The sequence below is a fragment of the Protopterus annectens genome, chromosome 11.part0 (assembly GCF_019279795.1).
Source record: "Protopterus annectens isolate FY-2018-M chromosome 11.part0, PAN1.0, whole genome shotgun sequence".
NCBI lineage: Eukaryota > Metazoa > Chordata > Ceratodontiformes > Protopteridae > Protopterus > Protopterus annectens.
Window position 1 is genome coordinate 764,666,928 of NC_056745.1, and position 21,151 is coordinate 764,688,078.

Here is a 21,151-nt window from a genome sequence, read left to right on the forward strand (position 1 = left end):
GGGAGATCCATTCTTCTTGGTCCTGGGAGAGGGAACATGGAAGACTTCCCTCTTGTGTCACAATGCTGTACCCATCCCTGGAGAAACAGCTGCTGCCATTAGAAATAAGGTTAGTCACATTTTTCTGTAAAAAAAGAAATAGAAAACCAAGTATGTATCTACTCCTCCTCAAATTTCTTTGCAAAAAGTAATTTACTATGTCTAGATCAGGGTTTAATTCTGGCTGTTGATCCTTCTTGTAACATCATTTTTGGTAAAAGAAAGAGGGTTATCTCTTTTACTGAATACATTCAAGATTCTGAATCTAATCAGGAAGATGATGGGACAGATTCAGTTTTTTTCTCAGATTTCAAATGCAGACTCAAAGGAAATCTCAGTTTCTGATACTCCCTGTGAGGGCTTCTCTTTCTCTGAAACTATTGCTAGAATGTGCAAACATTTTCAGTGGGAGAACATTAAGGTGTCTCAATCCCTCAGAAAATACTATGAGTTGCTACAGAAAGAGTTTCGAGATCCTACACCCATTCATCCTGTTCAATCTGCTTTAGAGGATGCATATATTGCTGCCAGCAATTTTCCTGATACTCAGTCAGCTATCCCTAAAAAAGCAAGATAGAATGTCTAATGTTACTCAGTCTTAAATGTTTATATACTATTCCCAAACCTGACCCTGCAGCTATAGCTCTAGTTGATTCCACTGCTGCTAAGCACTTAGTCAATTTCAATCCTACTCTTTCTGATAAGGATGGGTAAATGATTACTATGTATAAAGAAAAAGTGTATACTTTTGCAACTTTGATTTTCAGAATTTTTAATTGTAATATGTTAAAGTTTGTTCTGACTAATTTTGAAAGTATGAGGAATGTTTTATCTGCAGTTTCTTCTTGTGAGGAAAAATCTGCTTTTAAAAACTTAGTTTCTTCTGTTGCACATGCCAGTAATCATAGTTTACAGTGTGTGTATGACTCTTTTGATACTTCTTCCAGGGCTTTAGCCACTGGTACTGTTTTGAGGAGGTTTGCATGACTACATTCTGAGAACCTCCCAGATGATGTTAAAATGAGATTTTAAATTTACCTTTGGATAGAGATTTAGTGTTTGGCCCCTTTGTTGCACAGGACATCAAAAACTGTGTTGAAATGGGCAAGTTGATCTAGGGAATCTCTACAGTTTTTCATCCCTCCTTTTGCAAAATTTCCAAGGGATTTTCTATCTTCTCATCCAATTTTGGCAAAAAAAGCAGAATAAACAATTTCCACAAAATATAGGCAAATAGATGTTTAAGAAGAAATGGCAAGGGGGTTTGAAAAAAGAAGTCTCCAACCTCCCCAAACCAAGGAGATTCTAACAAGTCTGAATGATTTTTCAAGAGACCTTGTTACCCCCTCCCACCCAGGTCCTTTTTTGTTTTAGAAAGTCTGGATCTCCATTTGTCTCTTTGTCAAGAGACAGTTTCAGACAAATGGGTTCTGAAAATCATTTGTCAATGTTGCAAATGGCACTGGGAGGAAATTCTTCCTTTCCAGGGTGTCATTCCTCATCTTTCAGATCAGACTTTTGTTTCCACTGGTTCTTCATCTCATGCTGTTCCAAGATTGTCAGCTAGACACCTCAGTTAAAACAGCTTTTATTCCACAGGAAAAATATATATATTTAAATTTATTTCTAAAGTTTTACACTCAGACTTCAGTCACTGTGTGCAAATACCTCAGAATTTTGTGTCTTATGGCATCTATGAGTCTCATGATACCCTTGGCAAGACTCCACATGAGAAAGATACATTGGTATCTGACATTTGTTTGTCCCAGCACCAAAACCCTTGATCTTTTCAATTTGTCAGAACAGAAATCATTTGGTGAAGACAACAGATACAGGTCTTCCTTTCTCCCTCCCTGTTCCAAAGCAGTCAATCACCATAGATAGTGTGGATTTTCCTTGGGAAGCAATTTAAGGAGGGATGAAATTGCATGGGCTGTGGGACACCAAAAACAGATTCAAGCACATAAATATCAAGAAGATGCTTGCTATGATCAAGACACTCAGTTGTCTTAACTGTATTTGGTCCCCAGTATCTCTTGAAGTGGTTACAGACAATATCACAGCCAATCCCCTTTACAGACTAGTCAAGTTAGCTTGGGGTGCAAATTCACAGCACAATCTTACTCTACAAGTATCTTACATTCTGTCAGAGCAAAACTGAGTGTCAGACAGTCTGAGCAGCACCAGGACAAAACCCCATGAATGGAAGCTAGATCAGAGTGTCTTCCAAGATTTGATCCATCTGTGGGGAGTTCCTGAAGTAGACCTCTTTACCTTCTGTCTGAACAATTAAGCAGTGTGGTTCCAGGACTTCATTCAAAAATCCCCTGAAGCCAGATGCCTTTTCTTTTCCTTGGACCAGAATGCTCCTGTATGCTTTTCTACCCTTTTCACTAATATCCAGGGAGCTTTTGAAGGTTCAGAAGGAATCCCCAAGATCATTATAGTGACGCCCTTCTTTTGGACTTACATGTGACAGTTACCACAAGCTTCCTCACAGACTGAACCTACTCACACAAGAACATGGGTGTTTCATGCCTGACATCAATCAACTTCAGATGAATGCCTTAGCGAGTGGCGCAGTGGTGCAGCGGTTAACGTTGTCGCCTCACAGCAAGAGGTTCCCTGGTTCGATTCTCGGCTGGGGTGCCTTCTGTGTGGAGTTTGCATGTTCTCCCTGTGTTTGCGTGGGTTTCCTCCGGGTACTCCAGTTTCCTCCCACATTCCAAAGACATGCATCTGGAGCATTTCTCCCCGGGCCTTCGCTGAAAACAGGCTCTGTGGAACCTAGTCGGACTTTCCCGGTCAACAAATGTTAAATAAATAAATAGTTGATAGGGTCTTAATTCCATTTAGGCACTTGTCTACTGAGGATGTGCAGCAGGTACTCACAGAGGGAAGAAAGCCTGCTACTATAAAATCATATATTAGAAAATGGAAACATTTTTTTAGTTGGTACCAACAACATAGCAGCACCCAATCAGGGCTAGTTGTTCTCTGGTTCTACAATATTTGTGTGAGTTACTATTCTATGACCTTTTTGTATTCCTCCATGAAGATTCATTTATCAGCCATTTCAGTATGTCTACCTATGGATCCTACTCATCCTCTTTCAATGCAGTCTATGTCAAAATGTTTTTGAAAGCAGTTTGCATAAGAGGCCTCCAAGAAAACTGGTGACCCTTCCTTGGGATCTTAATTTTGTGTTACAGAAGCTAAATCTTGTTCCATTTGTATCAGCTAACCCACCTAACTTGAGGTTCTTAACATAGAAAAAGTTTTTTCTGATTGCTGTGACCTCTGCAAGAAGGGCATCTGAGATGCAGACTATTATGGTGAGTAAGCCCTATGTCATTTTCCATAGGGACAGAGTTTCTTTTAGAGCTAATCCTTCTTTTATCCTTACTTTAGGGCAAACTATCCATCTCCTTCTTTTCTTTCCTGATCCTGAAAATGAAGGAGAGAGAAACTCCCTACCTTGGATGTCTACAGACAACTCGGATACTATCTTGATAAAACTAAATCTTTCAGATCTTCAAATCAATTGTTTATTTATTGTGAAGAAAACGCAACCTTTGTCAAAACAGACTGTTTGCAAATGTTTGCCTAAGGCTATTAACTTTTGCTATACTCACCATAACAAAACTATTCCATACAGGGTCAAGGCCCACTCTAACAGGGCCTTGGCTTCATCTGTGGCTTTTGGAAAGCTTTGGATTCCAGAAGTATTCTAGAAGCTGCTACTTGGTTCTTTGTGCATACTTTATAATTCACTATAAGCTTGATTCCTTCTCTAGATTTAGATCAGGCTTTGCCTGGACCATACTACAGGGGCGTTTGGACTCTTTTCTTTGGACCTCCCAAATGTAGTTTATTTATGATGGGCAAATGTTATATAAAGTAATTTACTCATGTAGTTGAGGCAGTGATCAATATGATTAACATAGTACAGTTGCGGAAGTAAACCTGACATAGTAAATGATCGAATGATCACTACTGCAGTAGCCACTTTCTCCCTCCACCCCCTTATTTTTGATGTTCTTTTTTGTGTCAGTGTGTGGACATTTGTTTTTCATTTTTCCTAGGTTTGGTCTTTCAGGAGTCAATCTCGCATGCCCTTTGGTTTCTTCTATTAGATCCTCAGCTGTACAGTATCTATCTCTGTCCATTTGTAGTTTTATTTTTGTTCAAAGCTAACACCAGAGGGGATGCACGAAGGGTTACTATCTCTCTTTGGTGGGCACACAACTTAGTTTTCCTTAATAAAAAACAGGACTGAATTTCTTTCTTTACTTGCGATTTTTTGTTCAGGCCATTATTAAATCAAAACTTTATGAAAAAGCTCTAACATCTCTCAGACCATTTAGAACCATATGACGTCTGGGAACCTAGCAGACCCTAGACCCCTGGCTTAATTCCTTTTATAACCTCCAGACCTATTGCAGTAGAATCATGGTCAGTTAGAGTGTGTTAAAAGCATGGGGGTGGGGTGGGAGTGAGGAGGTAAAACATAAGGCATTGTTTGAAAAAGCAAGGGATAAATAATCTACATGGATAGTGTGGGGCCAGGATGAGGGAAAAACATCAGAGGGGCACTGAGTAAGTACAGGGAGAGCAGTGGCACCATATATAGTCATTAAAGAGGGTATAATGAGTGGGTGCATACTGACGCAGTCTTTGATGAAAGTAAATGACCACATCTGTTTGATTACAGGTAAAAATCATTGACTTGCTTTATCAGAACCCTACCTCATTCCAGTTAGCCCCACCCACCCAGTAGTGTAGCTGGGGTAGTGTGAGAGGGGCAGCTTCCCTTGGTGAGAAGAGATTGGGGGTGTGACTGGCCATCCATCATCCTAATTGTTCTTAGTACAATACTGGCTTCTTGGCTTCATCTGTGGCTTTTGGAAAGCTTTGGATTCTAGAAGTATTCTAGAAGTTGCTACTTGGTTCTTTGTGCATACTTTATAATTCACTATAAGCTTGATTCCTTCTCTAGATTTAGATCAGGCTTTGCCTGGACCATACTACAGGGGCGTTTGGACTCTTTTCTTTGGACCTCCCAAATGTAGTTTATTTATGACGGGCAAATGTTATATAAAGTAATTTACTCATATAGTTAAAGCAGTGATCAATATGATTAACATAGTACAGTTGCGGAAGTAAACCTGACATAGTAAATGATCGAATGATCACTGCTGCAGTAGCCACTTTCTCCCTCCACCCCCTTATTTTTGGTGTCGTTTTTTGTGTCAGTGTGTGGACATTTGTTTTTCATTTTTCCTAGGTTTGGTCTTTCAGGAGTCAATCTCGCATGCCCTTTGGTTTCTTCTATTAGATCCTCAACTGTACAGTATCTATCTCTGTCCATTTGTACTTTTACTTTTGTTCAAAGCTAACACCAGAGGGGATGCACAAAGGGTTACTATCTCTCTTTGGTGGGCACACAACTTAGTTTTCCTTAATAAAAAACAGGACTGAATGTCTTTCTTTACTTGCGATTTTTTTGTTCAGGCCATTATTAAATCAAAACTTTATGAAAAAGCTCTAACATCTCTCAGACCATTTAGAACCATATGACATCTGGGAACCTAGCAGACCCTAGACCCCTGGCTTAATTCCTCTTATAACCTCCAGACCTATTGCAGTAGAATTGTGGTCAGTTAGAGTGTGTTAAAAGCATGGGGGTGGGGTGGGAGTGAGGAGGTAAAACATAAGGCATTGTTTGAAAAAGCAAAGGATATATAATCTACATGGATAGTGTGGGGCCACGATGAGAGAAAAACATCAGAGGGGCACTGAGTAAGTACAGGGAGAGCAGTGGCACCATATATAGTCATTAAAGAGGGTATAATGAGTGGGTGCATACTGACACAGTCTTTGATGAAAGTAAATGACCACATCTGTTTGATCACAGGTAAAAATCATTGGCTTGCTTTATCAGAACCCTACCCCATTCCAGTTAGCCCCACCCACCCAGTAGTGTAGCTGGGGTAGTGCGAGAGGGGCAGCTTCCCTTGGTGAGAAGAGTTTGGGGGTGTGACTGGCCATCCATCATCCTAATTGTTCTTAGTACAATACTGGCTTTTAAAAAATGGTATTGAATTTGCGGTCAAACCTGAGTGTTGTAGAGCTCCATGTGTGGTCTAAACTATAGCAACTGCTTGTTACATTGTAGCAAGCAGTTTACTACAGTTTAAAAGTAAAAAAAAAAAAAATTAGAGTGATTGCTATGACTACTGAATTGTATTGACAGAACTTTACCAGTTTATGTTCTGTTTCATTTCACAGTTCAAGGCCAAACCTGCCCATTAATCCAAATGTAAGTTGAATAACAAATTTAGCATTCCAATCACCTGTAATGAATCTAATATCCTTTTTTTGGGGGGGAGGTGTATTATTTCCAAAAGGTGCTTCAGATCCTCGTAAAACTGGTCAACCTCCTACTCTTCAACTTAAGTGGTTGGAGCATTAAATTATATCAGTATAATGTTGAACAGGATGGCTTTTACTCTTATTGATATCATTTTATAATTTTTAGGATGATAATCAAGTACTGACTCTGAAATCTTTTTATTAACTGTGATGGCTAGTCCATTTCTTCTTCAAGATGTTTGCCTACAGTAGAAAATCTCATGATAATCTAAGGTAAAATAGCCTATTCCAGTACATTTCAGTTCATATACACAGACTATTTATTCCCTGTATAATTCCCCCTAGTGCTACACCACACACACACACACACACACACACACACACACACACACACACACACACACACACACACACACACCATAGGTCCCAACCACTTAAGAAGCCAGTGTGAAGCACAGACTCTAGCAATGTGTGACAAAAAGTAAAAATGTGGAACACCCTATTTTTGCACTGTGCAAAAACGCACCATCTCACTGGGTCCTGGTTGAAGTGGGCTTTCTGCATGAAATATTAAGTTAGTGAATACTGTATATTTGTAAAATTCATATATACATATATATATATATATATATATATATATATATATACATATATATATATATATATATATATATATATATATATATATATATATATATATATAGATATATAGATATATATATATATATATATCTTGATGTAGTTAGTGGTGTTTGTTGAGTTTTGACATTGTTTACAGGTTGTAAAGCAGTCAACATCTGTCAAACTTATAATATGTCAGTATGACAGTCTGTCTTATCGTCAAGTTGCATTTATTCAATTATAGCAAATGGTAAATTCCTTTGGTTGTGCACCTACTGAGCTTGTATACATGAGTAAGGAGATGTGGGAGGTTAAGCATTGATTGCTTCTTATGCTGTGGTCAGACTGCTGCGTTGGCACTTTGTATGCAGCATCATTAGAAATGTATATGATATGATATAGTCACTGCTTATAAAGTGTTTGTAAAGCACTCTGTATGAATGCAGGAAAGCAATGGCTGAATAACTTTACAATAAGCACAGTTCCAACATTTTATATTGTTGATTACGTGAATTTCTAATACATTGTGACTGTAAGAGTACTTTTATTTTTTTCATTATTAGGATGTCTCAGAAAGGTAGAAAGAGAGCGAAATAGAGATAAAGACATAAATATAATGGTGTGTATGAGTGTTTGTGTGTGTGTGCCTGTGTATGTATGTGCATTAGTAAGATGGAACCCATCTGCTGGCTACAAACACTTCCTGCCATGGCATCCTGTAAACAAAACCCCATTTTGCATTCCAGCTAAGAACTTATATAGCCACAATACCAAAAAATAAATAAATAAATAACTGCTCACCTTTTGATGTCAGTGATCTCACATGCCCATGGAATTCAATATGCTAGATGCTGCCTTAAACAACACAGTAAAACTGCATTCTAGTAAACAAAGATAGAGCCTTCATGGTCTAAATGCTAAATGATAAAAACAGCTTTGGCAAACAGCATTAATCAAAGATTTGATGCATTTTGTCTTTTAAGTTATTGGAACGAGCTATGTGTTATGACTTATTAAACATCTCTCCTCCTTTTGATTACATATTAAAATAATGCACACTAATGTATGATTATCCTCACACGTATTAAATTTTATACTGTTGAACCAACCACAGTACACAAAAAAAACATTCAGTAAAACAATCCATGGCAGCTGTCTCACTACCTTCCTTTTCTCTCCTATCTGTTTAATTTTCTCTGTGCAAAGCTTATATATCTACAGTAAAAGCTGTAAAATGTAACCTAGCCGAACTTTACTACAAAGTGCTTTAACATTTACAGTTAAAACACCACGTGTTTAAAATAAGCCGCCACCAGTTCATTCACCAATAAGCTCAGCTCATTCCTCGTCTGCCCAGCTGGTTATGATCTTTCCCTTCACTTTTATCTTGAGCCTCCAAGGTTCAGAATCAGCAGCTCTCCTAACTTATGTGTTCCATTTTAATTATTACATTTAACTCCTCTCCTAGCATTATCTTCTCTGCAACCAATTTAGGCTCACCACCACTGCAGAGCAAAGTAACCGCTTATCATGTCAGTAGTTACTCGCTAAAGGTGTATTCCTTTAATGAAATCGACATAAAGCAGGCCTTACTATCTTCTGCCTCTTCTTATGTTAGCTCTTTCTCTTAAACACACCTACCTGTTCTTCCAAGTAAAACAGCACACCCTATAAGAAATATAAGTACTAAATTCAGTGTTCTACATTCCAGGGAATAATATAGGAAAGGCAATGAACACACATAGCTTAAATATAACCAGTTCCAATCCAACAAATCACAGTCACAATTCAATTAGATGCAATTCTTTATTTTAATCTGTGCTGAAATTCCACTCCCGTGGCTAATCAGCCTCTCTTTCCATTTCAGCACCATGCAGTGCAAAAGAAACTAACTCATTTCCTTTCAGAACAGCACAAAAGCTCTTGCTTTTAAATTAGCTATTCATTATATAAATTATATTTTATTCATTACTGTCTTGCAGTTTGTTCATTGCTATTTAACATATAAAAAATTATGAATCATACTTGTGCGAGTACCTGTAAGCCCCTTGCTCTTAGGAGAACAACTAGGGAAAAGTGAGTACAGCATTATTAATGTTTCTCAATGCAATAATAAATGACTTGATATTTAATATTCTTATAGAGCACTGAAATAATTATGCTGAAATATTGTTTTATAATCTGTAATATATTTAATAAATAAATATACTTTATAAAACAATTAGCTAAAGAAAGATACTCAGAAATTTAAGCAGAATGTACCGTCCCAAACAAGGTACATTCTCAGCTGTAACGCTTTGGCGAGATTTCTGCAAGGCCTGCTTTAAAGAAAAAAAAATACCTCACAGTCACTGAACACTGCAGCTGTTCTAAGGTTCACACCGAATTTCACAGTAACGCTCATGAATTCCCAATCCTCATGATCGAATACAAATCTGTACTCTCAGCTGCTAGTGCTAACAGCTACAGTAGTAGTATTAGTAACAAGAAAGGAAACTTTTAAATTGTATCTTTTCAGAAGTGTTAGTCAGTTAGAACTGTCACCGAATGTGGCTTCACTCAGTTATAATTGGAGATGTACTTGGGGGGCTATTCATGATCATAGAATTATATTACCTGACTAGAACCTTCAATAGCATCTCGGATTTGACTGATGAAAATATGGGAAAAAAAGAGAGTGTGTATGTTGGAATGAAAAAAATGTACCAATTTGGTGGTACATTTTCTGATTTCAGTAAAAAAAAATCCATTTCTTTTTCTAAGCCACATTGTATCATTGAGTGTTAATAGATTTTTTTATTTTTGTAAAGCAACTGTGGCTACCAGAGGGCATTGCCTTATGAAGCTTCAAATATTTAGCATTGCTGCTTTCTCAGTTTGTTGTAAATGGATTATGGATAAGTACTACGCTAGCTGCACTTGTATGTCATTTTAAGCTTAGCTAATTTCCCTTTCAAAGGAGAGAATCAAACTCTGTACCTTGTGTCTGTGACGGAAACACCTTAACCATTATGTCAACTACCCCTCTCTCCAGTTGATGGTTCAAAAGGTCATACTAGGTGTTAGTCTGCAGACTATTACAAGCCTAGCCAGTAGCCAGTAACCAGAGGATAGAATCAAACTCTGTACTATATCATTCTGTGTTAAAGGCCTTAAACATTATGCAAAGTCCACTTCCAAATGATAAAAATTACTCAGGAAGCTTTAACAGCCGCTGAAACATGGCTTCATAACTCACAACTCATGCTCAACCCAAAAAAGACCAGATTACTACTTTTTTCCCAAATACCTCTCTCATGAAAAAAATTAAAGTCCTCTCCCTTGATAATATAACCACTGAAGTCACTTCTCATGGCAAACTTCTATTAGGCCTGATAATGGACGATAATCCAACATTTGATCCGCATATACAAAATTGCATAAGAAAAACTCATCGAAAACTAGGGATGCTTTACAGAGTCAAAAATTTCTCACTGATAACAACTAAAACTATACTTGCCTCTACTTATCTACTTCCCACTCTTCTTTATGGTGCTCCCATCCTTACTAACCTCCAGGCTTCACAGAAATTAAAACCAAAGCAATGCTTTAACAAAGTTGCTAAATTTGCAGTACATAGCCCTTTCAGAACCCACCATTGTATAGTATTGAAAAGCCTAAATTAGTTAGAACTGCCATATCAACTAACATATACACAACTTCTTACCACCTATAAAATTATTCAGCATCCATCTGCCTGTCCAGCACTAAAAAACATTCTAAACAACTATGTTCCCAGTCAGTCATTGCGAGCCAGTGGCCAAACACTCCTGTCTGTCTACAGACTTAGCAAATCTGCTGGACATTGTCTGTACTCATACAAGGTTGCTATGGCCTGGAACTTCTTATCTGTATCCATCAGGTCTATACCCTCCCTCCCGTCTTTCAAAACCACTCTGAAAGACTTCATAGCTAAAATCTGGCTCTGTCCTGCTCAAAACTAGGATAAACCCTAACCGTAAATGTAAACAAGCACCTTTTCATTGCTTATATCTCCTTGCTCTCCCTTTTTCACTTACTTCCTTACTGCAATCTCATTCTACTCCATGACATTCTGTCTAAGTACACCATTGGCTTGTTTTTTTTCCCTCACTTCATATTGCAATTTCTGTTTGTATTAGACTAACTTACCTTTAATTTCTCTACAAACTGTCTAAAATTTCTTTAAATATTAGATTGTCAAATACCATGTATCGATTCATAACCAGTGTTTTTATATTATGTATAATTGTTATAATTATTTAAATTGCAGATGTTTATTTTTATTTTTGAAGATTGTATAATTATTTTTCTTAAAATGTTTTTTACTAATTTGGAGCTTTTCTCCCTGGGCCTCCACTGAAAATGGGCTTCTATCCAGCCAGACTTTCCCAGTAATCAAATGTCAATCAATCAAGCAATCAATCAATAAAGACAGCTTTAGAATGCATTGAGACATTTAAATGTCTTTTGTTTGTCTTTGTAGAATCTGTGTTGTTTATAAGTGGGAAGAAAGAATTTAAAGAGGAGTTAATCCCCCATTATTTAAGCCTCATAACATGAGTAAGACAAGTGGAACAATTAAGGATGCTGCCTTTTGACATTTATCAGTATCTTTCCATAAATGTGTTTCTTCATTTTTGTTTGGTCAAGTGACAGGAAAAATGAACAGAAAGACTTCAAGGATCTTTCATCAGATAAGGAAAATGAGCATGGTCATGAAGAGTCAGATGATGAGGATATTGACTGTAACATCTCTGAAAGACAAGGTGTGCCAGGCACTGGTGGTCTTGGTGAGAGTGGTGAGGACACTCCTGAAAGACAAGAAAAATCCTGTGTGGACCCAGAGGCAGGTGACATTGTGAACGAAAGTACTTATATGGAAGAAGGTGACGAAGAAATAAAAAAGGTAAGCTTAATAGCGTCAGCTATCTCCATGAATATATGTTGTACATTCACAGCTCTCATTCACTTCAATCTTTGCTAGTCAATTTATATTGCTGTAATGGTTTTGCCAGCCACATACTGATCAGCTGACCAGACTGGATGAGTATGGTTCAGTTGTCAGACAATGAGAGCTTTGCCATCTCTTCCTGTATGTGCACAGGTGGGCAGGAGCTGTATTAATGATGTGGTTTGTCATTGGAAGTTGATGCTTGTATGTCACTACCAGCTGTTTTTCAGATAAAATGTGGAACAGCTGATGGAGCCCATAATCTACCACTCCTCACTGTCAGTGTACATGAGGTGTGAAGTTCATGTATGGAATTTTGAAACTGCTGAGAAGGTCTGCTGATGAGAAATCAAGTCCTCTTCAGTAATGCCTTGCAATTATCATTAACTTATTATTTACTGTTCTGAACAATCTTTTATACTTCCTTGTCTGACTGCAACCATTAGATAACACTTAGTTTAGCTTACACTGCATGCCTATATGAACACAGTAGAATTCTGAACCACATCAACATTCAGCTGTGATGGTGTAAATAATACCCACGACTTAGACATGTGACTTTTAATTGAGGAGTTATTATTTATACTGGTATGCTTTTGTTTTGGAGGCAGATGTTTTCTTTAAATGTATAGTTCAATCTTAGAGTGTTGCTCAAGCATGTGACTGGTTGTTAGAAGTAGCATGTATAAAGGTCAGTTGCTGTGCTTCTTTAATTCATTTGTTAATTGGAGTGTTCCTTGTCATGGGCAGTCAGAGAGCACTTTATGGTAAGTGACTTACTTTGAGACCTGCATTATGCAGTTTAGGATATGTCCATTACTTTTTTCTTGACTACAGCCAGCAAGGTTTCCATTATGGTCAAGAATTACATAAAACATCATGTAAAAACTCAGTTGATTCATTAAGATGTTCATTTCATGTCTGCATTTTGTAGAGGTTCTTAAACTTGATCAGAACAGGCCTAAATAACATGAAAATATTCACATAAGATTGTTCATAGGAAGGTATACACGTTTTATTGGCAACAGTACTGCAAAAATCCTTTTTGTTATGGTTCACACCTATTTCTGCAAAGTGCTTTCCAGTGATAACATCAGTTAAAGATGTTAAATCAATAGTTTTACTTTCCTCACAGCAGACAATAAGATTACATTCAAGCTATAAATAAATGAACACAATTTTCCCCTCAGAAACATGGTTAACTGCCCTGCTTTAAAATCAGAAATGTAGGGGGGAAAGATATATATATATATATATATATATATATATATATATATATATATATATATATATATTTTTTTTTTTCCTCACATTTTTAAGGCCAAGGTGGCTGAGAATACTACACTTTACAATTGCTCCTCCCTGCGATCTCATTGATTCAAGAGAGTCTATTACAGGATGGCAGAAACAGTCATATTAACTTATTTTTGCTCAGACATGGAAAAGGAACTGTTGATTAATGCAGAAAGGGCTGGGGGATTTGTTTTTTGAAAAATAATTTGGCTCACTATGTCTCCTATATGGCCAGCTGGCTGCATACTTCTCAGCCTCTAAGTACATGAAATGTGAAAAAAACCCAAAATAATTGGGGGACAAAGACCTGAAATTAGAAAGAGATTTTAAAGGCATAGTTTCGGGGGGGGGATTTGACATATTGGTGGATGGGTGGATTTAGTGCAAAAAGTTAATATTGTGGTAAGTTTCATCACAATGTGTTGTATTGTAGGAGCCACAGGAGGACTTATAAGTGATTTTTCACATTTTCTATATTGTGCTATGCCCACAGAGTCAGTAACTGTAATTTATTTAGGGGTGTGGGTCAGAAAAAAATCCACTGGAGTGCAAGGACTTCCTCCCCTGCAGGAAAGATTTTTTTTATTTTTTACAATGTTTTTGACTCACAGGTTTCAATATTTATTTTTTGGAAACAAGTGAGTCAAAAGAGCTTGTAAGTAAACCCATTTTAAATACTGTTCTTAGAAACTTAGAAAGTTGTTAGAATAACAGGCTTTGCATTATCATGATTATTTTTCCGGAAGGATATGAAGTCTGAATCTCAAGTGTATTTCATTATTTAGTGACTTCAGTCCTCAATGATTTGCCAGAAAACCACAAATCTTATTTAGAACAAATTAATAATATGAGGCAAACATTTGGAAGTTCTGCAAAAATCTGGAGAGTTGAGAGGTATGGTGGTCTTTGATGTTCATCCACTAGTTCCAGGTATTGAAATGTTTGTTTTTTCGCCCTTGTAAGAGTAGATAAATTACCTGCAAACTGATGGTGATGATTGTACTCATATATATTGTTAAAATGTGCACTTTTTATAGAAAATTATCAGTTCCTGCTGCATTTGTCTTGTTAGTTTTTTTTTATTTTAACTTGTGATATTGGGACTGTTGGCATCAGAATGTTAGACTTTTTTTCTCAGTGATTTTAGAGGAAGATGGTCAGTGACAAGTTACTGAGCTCTGGGTCATAAGAATATTCTAATACGTTGTTGTATGCAATTATTTTAAACCACCTGTTTAAGAGTTCTAAGAAGAGAAACTGGCTAATGAATTTGCAAACAAAGTAAAATATAAAGACTAAAAAGCAATTGGTTTAGCATTCAGGACTCATTACATTAATATCCATTGTTCTGAATCTGTTATATATATATATATATATATATATATATATTTTTTTTTTTTTTTACAGAATGATGACGCAAATGAGACTAAAACTGCCCGTGAGGATGTCAAAACTGTGATTTGGTCAATTGCAAAGCAGATCAAACCTGGTACAGATTTGTCCGACATTGTACTTCCCACATGCCTCGTGGAACCTCGTTCATGCTTACATGCAATGTCTGACTGTTATTATCACGTTGACCTTCTTTCAAAGTAAGTGAAGATCCCTTCTTCACACTGTTATCATTAGTTTATTGTTAAGATATGTGCACGTACACACACACACACACACACACACACACACACACACACACACACACACACACACACACAGCACATAAACACATAAACATGTACATACACACACACACACACACACACACACACACACACACACACACACACACACACACACACACACACATATACACACACACACACACACACACACACACACACACACACACACACACACACACACACACACACACACAGCACATAAAAACATAAACATGTACATACATACATACATACACACACATACAAATAAACACATAAACATGTACATACATACACACACATGCAGATACACAAACACACATGCGAACACACCAAAAAAATGCGATGCTTGGTCTCTGTTCAAGGGAATGCTTTAAATTTATTCTGCTGTATTTAAAGTTTTCAGACTAAATTGTAAGCATCCTGTTTTTATGCCTTTGATTATGTTAAGACACCTCTGCTGCATTCTGCTCCTGTGCCTGTTATATTTTAAATCTTGGATTAGTTAAATTAGTTCCCTTAGAGATTTAATGCCAGAACAAGTGGATTTCCAAGTTCATTTGTTCAAGACCAGTTTGTAATCTTCCATTGTCAAGACATTTCAGAATGTTTTTATCCACATGCATACCCATTGTTATTTCTGTGATTAAAGCATCACAATTTTGTTAATATTTATTGGTTTGCCAAGAAGTCTAAAGACATCCTTTTCCATACTTAATTTCAGCTTGAAGTTCTGTCTTCTACTAAACAAGTTTTTAGTTAGCTCATATTTTAGACACCGGACTTTTGGTTTATTTCACTGACAGTCACCACCTGTGACAAAAAGATCTATTAAACAAGAAGAGATAATACCTGCAGATCTGAACCCCTGCTTTAAATATGCAGTCATTTTATCTGAGTTGGATTGATGAGATAATTACGTCTCCCATGTCTCAAGGATATGTATACAATATCTCTTTATTAAATGTATACATAATTTAACCCTATATTCTGGGAGAAAAGGCAGCAACATCTGAGAGGGAGATGTTTTCCATATTCCCATGATAGAGCAACTTCATGTTGTTCCCATGAGCATTTTTATTATAACCATCGTATGAAAGTATACTTAGTATGATCTCATAGGTAGAATACTACAATATAAAACATTTCCTCAGCGACTTACACATCTGTATAAAAAAATCAAAAATAAGGCACACAAACCACAAAAAAAAAAGGAAATTGTTCTTTATTTACTGTTAATACGTGCTTAGCAACTGGAAGTATATAAATATCATGCATTGCAAAATTCTATGTGACAAAATTAAAAAAAAAAAAAAAAACATTTTGCTGGTTCAGGTGGTAGAATAATTCAGCTGAATTTGGAGAACAGCTCTGAACATAGAAAAGTAAATGGCTACATGTTATGGCCATTGGCCATCATATGTCATAGGTTCATAGGTTCATAGGTTCATACTAGGCTATCTGCCCTAGGGCATTTATAAGCCTAGCCAGAGTGTGTGTGGCTTTCACCACCCCTTAGGATGAGAATACTATACCCATTAGTTTGCTGTGCCTCTGTCCAGCAGTGACACAGAGATGATTCCCGGGGTAAACCTACGATCTCCCATCCACTCGTCAAAATTTCTCTTGAACAGAGTCAGTGAGGGGCTCTGCCTCACATGGACTGGGATTCTGTTCCATAGTGTAGGGAGTCTCTGGGTGATGAATCTGTCCCTCCAGCACGTCCTATTTATATCCGTGTTGAGGTTTAAGTCTCTTGCTCTCGTGGCTCTGGTGGATTTGGATTTTTTGAGGTGGAGCATGTCCATTAATTCCAGGTTGGACATGGCCTTGTATGTCAGGCACAGATCACCTCTGAGCAGATGGCATGCAATGAATAGAGCTGGAGTTTCTTCAGTCGGGCAGCGTATGACATATGTTTGAGCCCCTTTATCCTTTTGGTGAGGAACTTTTGGGGTCTTTCCAACTGCTGCAGGTGTCGGGTAAGGTACATTCCGAATGGGGCGTTGTACTCAATCATTGGTCTGAAAAGTGAAGAGTACAGGGGTACAATGACCTCTCCTGATCTGGATGTGAATCCCTTCATGATCAGGTGGGCAATGTAGAAGGTCTTCCTAACCACTTTGGCAATGTGAGTGTCAAAGAGGTTACTGTCAACTTGGGTCCCCAGGTCCCTGATAACTTCTTCCGTGTTTAATGGATTACCACCTATGTGGTAATTAGGGGTTACCTTGTTTTTCCCAAAGGGTATGACTATACATTTTTGGCATTTAGCTTAAGGCCATGGCTCTGGCACCAGTTATCCATTTCTATGAGACCTCTCTGGAGGATGTCTGTGTCTGATGGAGTGTCAATTATGGTGCCCAGTTTGCAGTCATCTGCAAATTTTGTCAGCCACAAGCCCCCTATGTTTGCCTGCACTTCAGAAAAATAAATGCCGAACAAGGGGGCCCAGGACTGAGCCCTGTGGGACACCGTGACCTGACTGCTTAGAGTCTGACATGGCACCAGCAACTCTAACCCTGTGGGTTCTGTCCTTGAGCCAGTTTGCAACCCATCTTGTGACATATGGGTTTACATCTAAGCTGGTGAGCTTTTCTATGATGCCCGTGGGGTATTGTGTCGAACGCTTTTGCTAGGTCAAGGTAGGCTGTGTGAACTGCCTTACCCTCATCAATGGCCTTAGTGACTGTTTCAAAAGTCGACCAAGTTCAAGAGGCAGGATCTGCCCTTGACAAAGCCAAATTGGGTAGGATCCAGTGTCTGTAGGTCCCCAATGTCTTTATTTATGAGTTCCATTATGATCCTCTCCATAGCTTTGCAGACAAGGCTCGTCAAGCTTATGGGGCTGTAATTTCCAGGTCCGTGAAGCACCACCTTTGTGGAGTGGGACCACAGTTGCTGTGCGCCATTCTTTGGGTATGTATCCTGTAGTAAGGCTAATATTAAACAGCAGCCTTATGTGTGGGTTTAGTTCCTCATTGAGTTCGTGTAGCACACAGCCGGGGACACCGTCCGGTCCCATTGATGCTGTGTTTTTTTGCTTTAGAGAGAGCAGCTCTCACCTGGGCATCTGAGATGTTTGGGAGGCTAGACTCTGGTGGGATAGATATTTCTCCTTTTGGGGGGGGGGGGATTTGCACTGAACCTGTCTGCCAGTATGTTGGCAATGTCTGTGGGTTCAGTGATTTTTGTATCATTTTGGACTAATTCTGAGCATATATGACAGTTTTCACCCAGGTTTCTAACATAGCTAAAGAAGGCCTTATGATTGTCTTTTGTGTCTTTAGCGATTTTTCTCTCAAAGTTGGCCTTGGATGATTTTATGAGTGATCGTAGTTTTTTGCTAGTATTGATCAGAGATGCCTTCCCTTTTAGGGATTTTGCTCTGTCATGTAGTAGCTTTCGCCTCTTGTTGTAGAGTTTGTTTATGGCTGGGGTCCACCAGACCGGGCGCCTGCCTTTGGTGGAAAGGGTCTTGATTTTATTAGGGATTGCTTGATCCATACATTCCTGGAGGTGCTCGTAGAAGGCATTTGTAAGGGTTTCAGCAGCGTGGGTTGTGGTTTCCACTGGCTCGGGGGCCTTGAAGGATACCACTCCAGTCATAAGAAGTGTGAAGTTTGCTTTTTAGAAGTTCTTCACTGTGGTCTTTTTTGCTGGGGTTGGGGGATGTGGATCTCCAGTTAGATTAATTTATGGTCTGATCTCACCAATGAGGGATATACTTCCGGTCTGGAGCATTTTGTCCCCATGTTTGTGATGATCAGGTCTAGTATATTTTCTCCTCTTGTGGGAATAGTAACTAGTTGTTCCATAGCATTTGAGTTTATGAACTCCAGGAACCTTTGGGCTAGGGTGTTGGGGCTTGAGTAATGTTCCCAGTCTATGTTTGGGTAGATGAAGTCACCCAATATGATGGTGTTTGGAGAGACATTCATACTCTCCAGTGTCTTCAGGAAGGCTGTGTGGGTTTCCAGAGTTTGAGAGGGTGGTCTGTAGCATGCTACAAACTGTAGGGCAGTTTTACCTATGGTTAATTGCACCTGGATGGTCTCCAATGCTTCGTGCGTTGCCACTAACCTGGAGGTGTGGGTATCCTTTATGAATATGGATACCCTCCTTTGGTTCGGTCCGGATTTTGGGGCCGAACGCATGATATGAGGTATAACCTGATAGTGCTGGGGTGCTCTCAGGAGCCTTGAACCAGGTTTCAGTCACAGCACAGACATCGATGTTCTCCATACTGAGGAGGGCTTGAGGTGTGCATCTTGAGGTTTAGACTTCTGGCATTGAGCAGTATTACCCTTAGTTTTTTTCCTTTTTGTTTCTAGGCGGTAGGTTTATCATTTGAGCCTTGCCTAAAAAGGCACTATGGGGTGGCAAGAGCCTTTGCCAATATCCGGAAGCCCAGGGTGACAGGTGCAAGCCGTCCCTTGGGCAGCATGGCTTGTCAAGCATGTCATCCCAGGCAGACAGACATTGGATCCCCTTAGAATGACACCAGTAATTAAGCCAATTATTAAAGCTGATCATTTTGTCTCTGTATTGTGGCATCATTCTTGGTGAGGGTAGGATACTGCTCAGGGTCAGGGTCATACCGGCCTGGGCTACATAATCTGAGAGCTCCTCTATGTCTCTTTTCATGTAGTCCAGGGAGGTACATCTCAGGTCATTCACACTGGCATGGACAATGACTGAGTCATACTTGTACTTGCTGTGGAGTGACCTGAGTGCTTGTGTTATGTGGCGGATTCTAGCGCCCGACAGGCAGCTTACTGTGATCTTTTCCTTGTTCAGTCTGGTGAGTGGGACGTCAGTGTGTCTGACTATGGAGTCACCTATAACAAGTGTGTCTGGCATTGTGTTTGGCCTTAAGGGCTGTGACTGTTTAGCACACTGACTTTGAGAGCTATGTGTTGCATGTCTTATGTCTTGAGGTGGCAGTTGCTTGGGTGTCTGCTTTGGAGGCCTTGGAGGATGTCCATGGTATTAAGGAAATCATACTATGTTGCACAACTTATAAGCAGGGGAATGGCATCTGGTTTCAAACAAGTCATTGTTTCACAATATTTGGCCTCATCAGACCAATCATTAAGTACAATGCTCAATTTGTTATGTACCTGACCAGGCATATCAAACAACAATTGGAACATCCACAGATGTTCCTGACAAACAGGACTGCCACAGTCTTCTACAGACTGTTGAGGAGCTGTCTCTGCCTGGCACACAAAACATCCGTGGATCCTCCTTTGATAAACCTTCTGTATCTCCACAAAATGAGTAACATTAGAATTATACATAGCTTGCGACATAAATAGGACATGTTGGAGGCACACGTATATGTCTGAGAGATTGCCACTTCTTCCCTATCCCAGATCAAGTGTAATCTGGACCATTCCATGGTTTGGCACCTATGTCCCAAATAGACAGCCCATAAATGCTTGACCAGCCAAGCTCTAGCCTACATATGCCCCTTAGTATAATCCTTAGGTTCCTAAACTTGTCTGATAAATTTGAGATGCATGGCTAGGCTTACAAAGCTTATTATACCCCTATAGAACTACAAACCTATGTGTATGTATATACATACAAAACAGACACATGAACACACACACACACACACACACACACACACACACACACACACACACACACGCGTATATATACACACACATATATATATATATATATATATATATATATATATATATATATATATATATATATACACAAACACACACACACACACACACCTCTCTCTCCCTCTTTCTTTCTCCATCTCTCTCTCTCTTTATATATATATATATATATATATATATATATATATATATATATATATATATACATACATATACAGATATATATACAGTGGATATAAAAAATGTACACACCCCTGTTTAAATGCCAGGTTTTTGTGATATAAAAAATGAGGCCACAATAAATCATTTCAAAACTTTCCCCACCCTTAATGTGACCTATAACCTGTATAATTCAATTGAAAAACAAACAAATCTGTCAGGGGAAAAAATATAAAAAATAAAAACATACAATAAGCTGGTTGTGTAAGTCTTCACACCCTTAAACTAATACATTGTTGAAGCACCTTTTGCTTTAGTTACAACATTCAGTCTTCTTGGGTACACACCTGCCATCAAGTAAAGAGACTGTTCTTCTTCTTCTTTTGGCTTTT

At 38.4% G+C, this 21,151-nt stretch overlaps 1 protein-coding gene across 1 annotated transcript in view; it reads left to right on the forward strand.

The window, feature by feature from the left end:
* The window catches only part of LOC122814993 (oxysterol-binding protein-related protein 8-like), a 182,931-nt gene that overhangs the window by 61,741 nt on the left and 100,039 nt on the right, over positions 1-21,151 (forward strand). The window contains exons 6-7 of the mRNA XM_044087247.1: positions 11,707-11,962; positions 14,708-14,892. Coding sequence (XP_043943182.1) covers positions 11,707-11,962; positions 14,708-14,892 — 441 coding nt within the window. The remainder of the gene's footprint in view (positions 1-11,706; positions 11,963-14,707; positions 14,893-21,151) is intronic.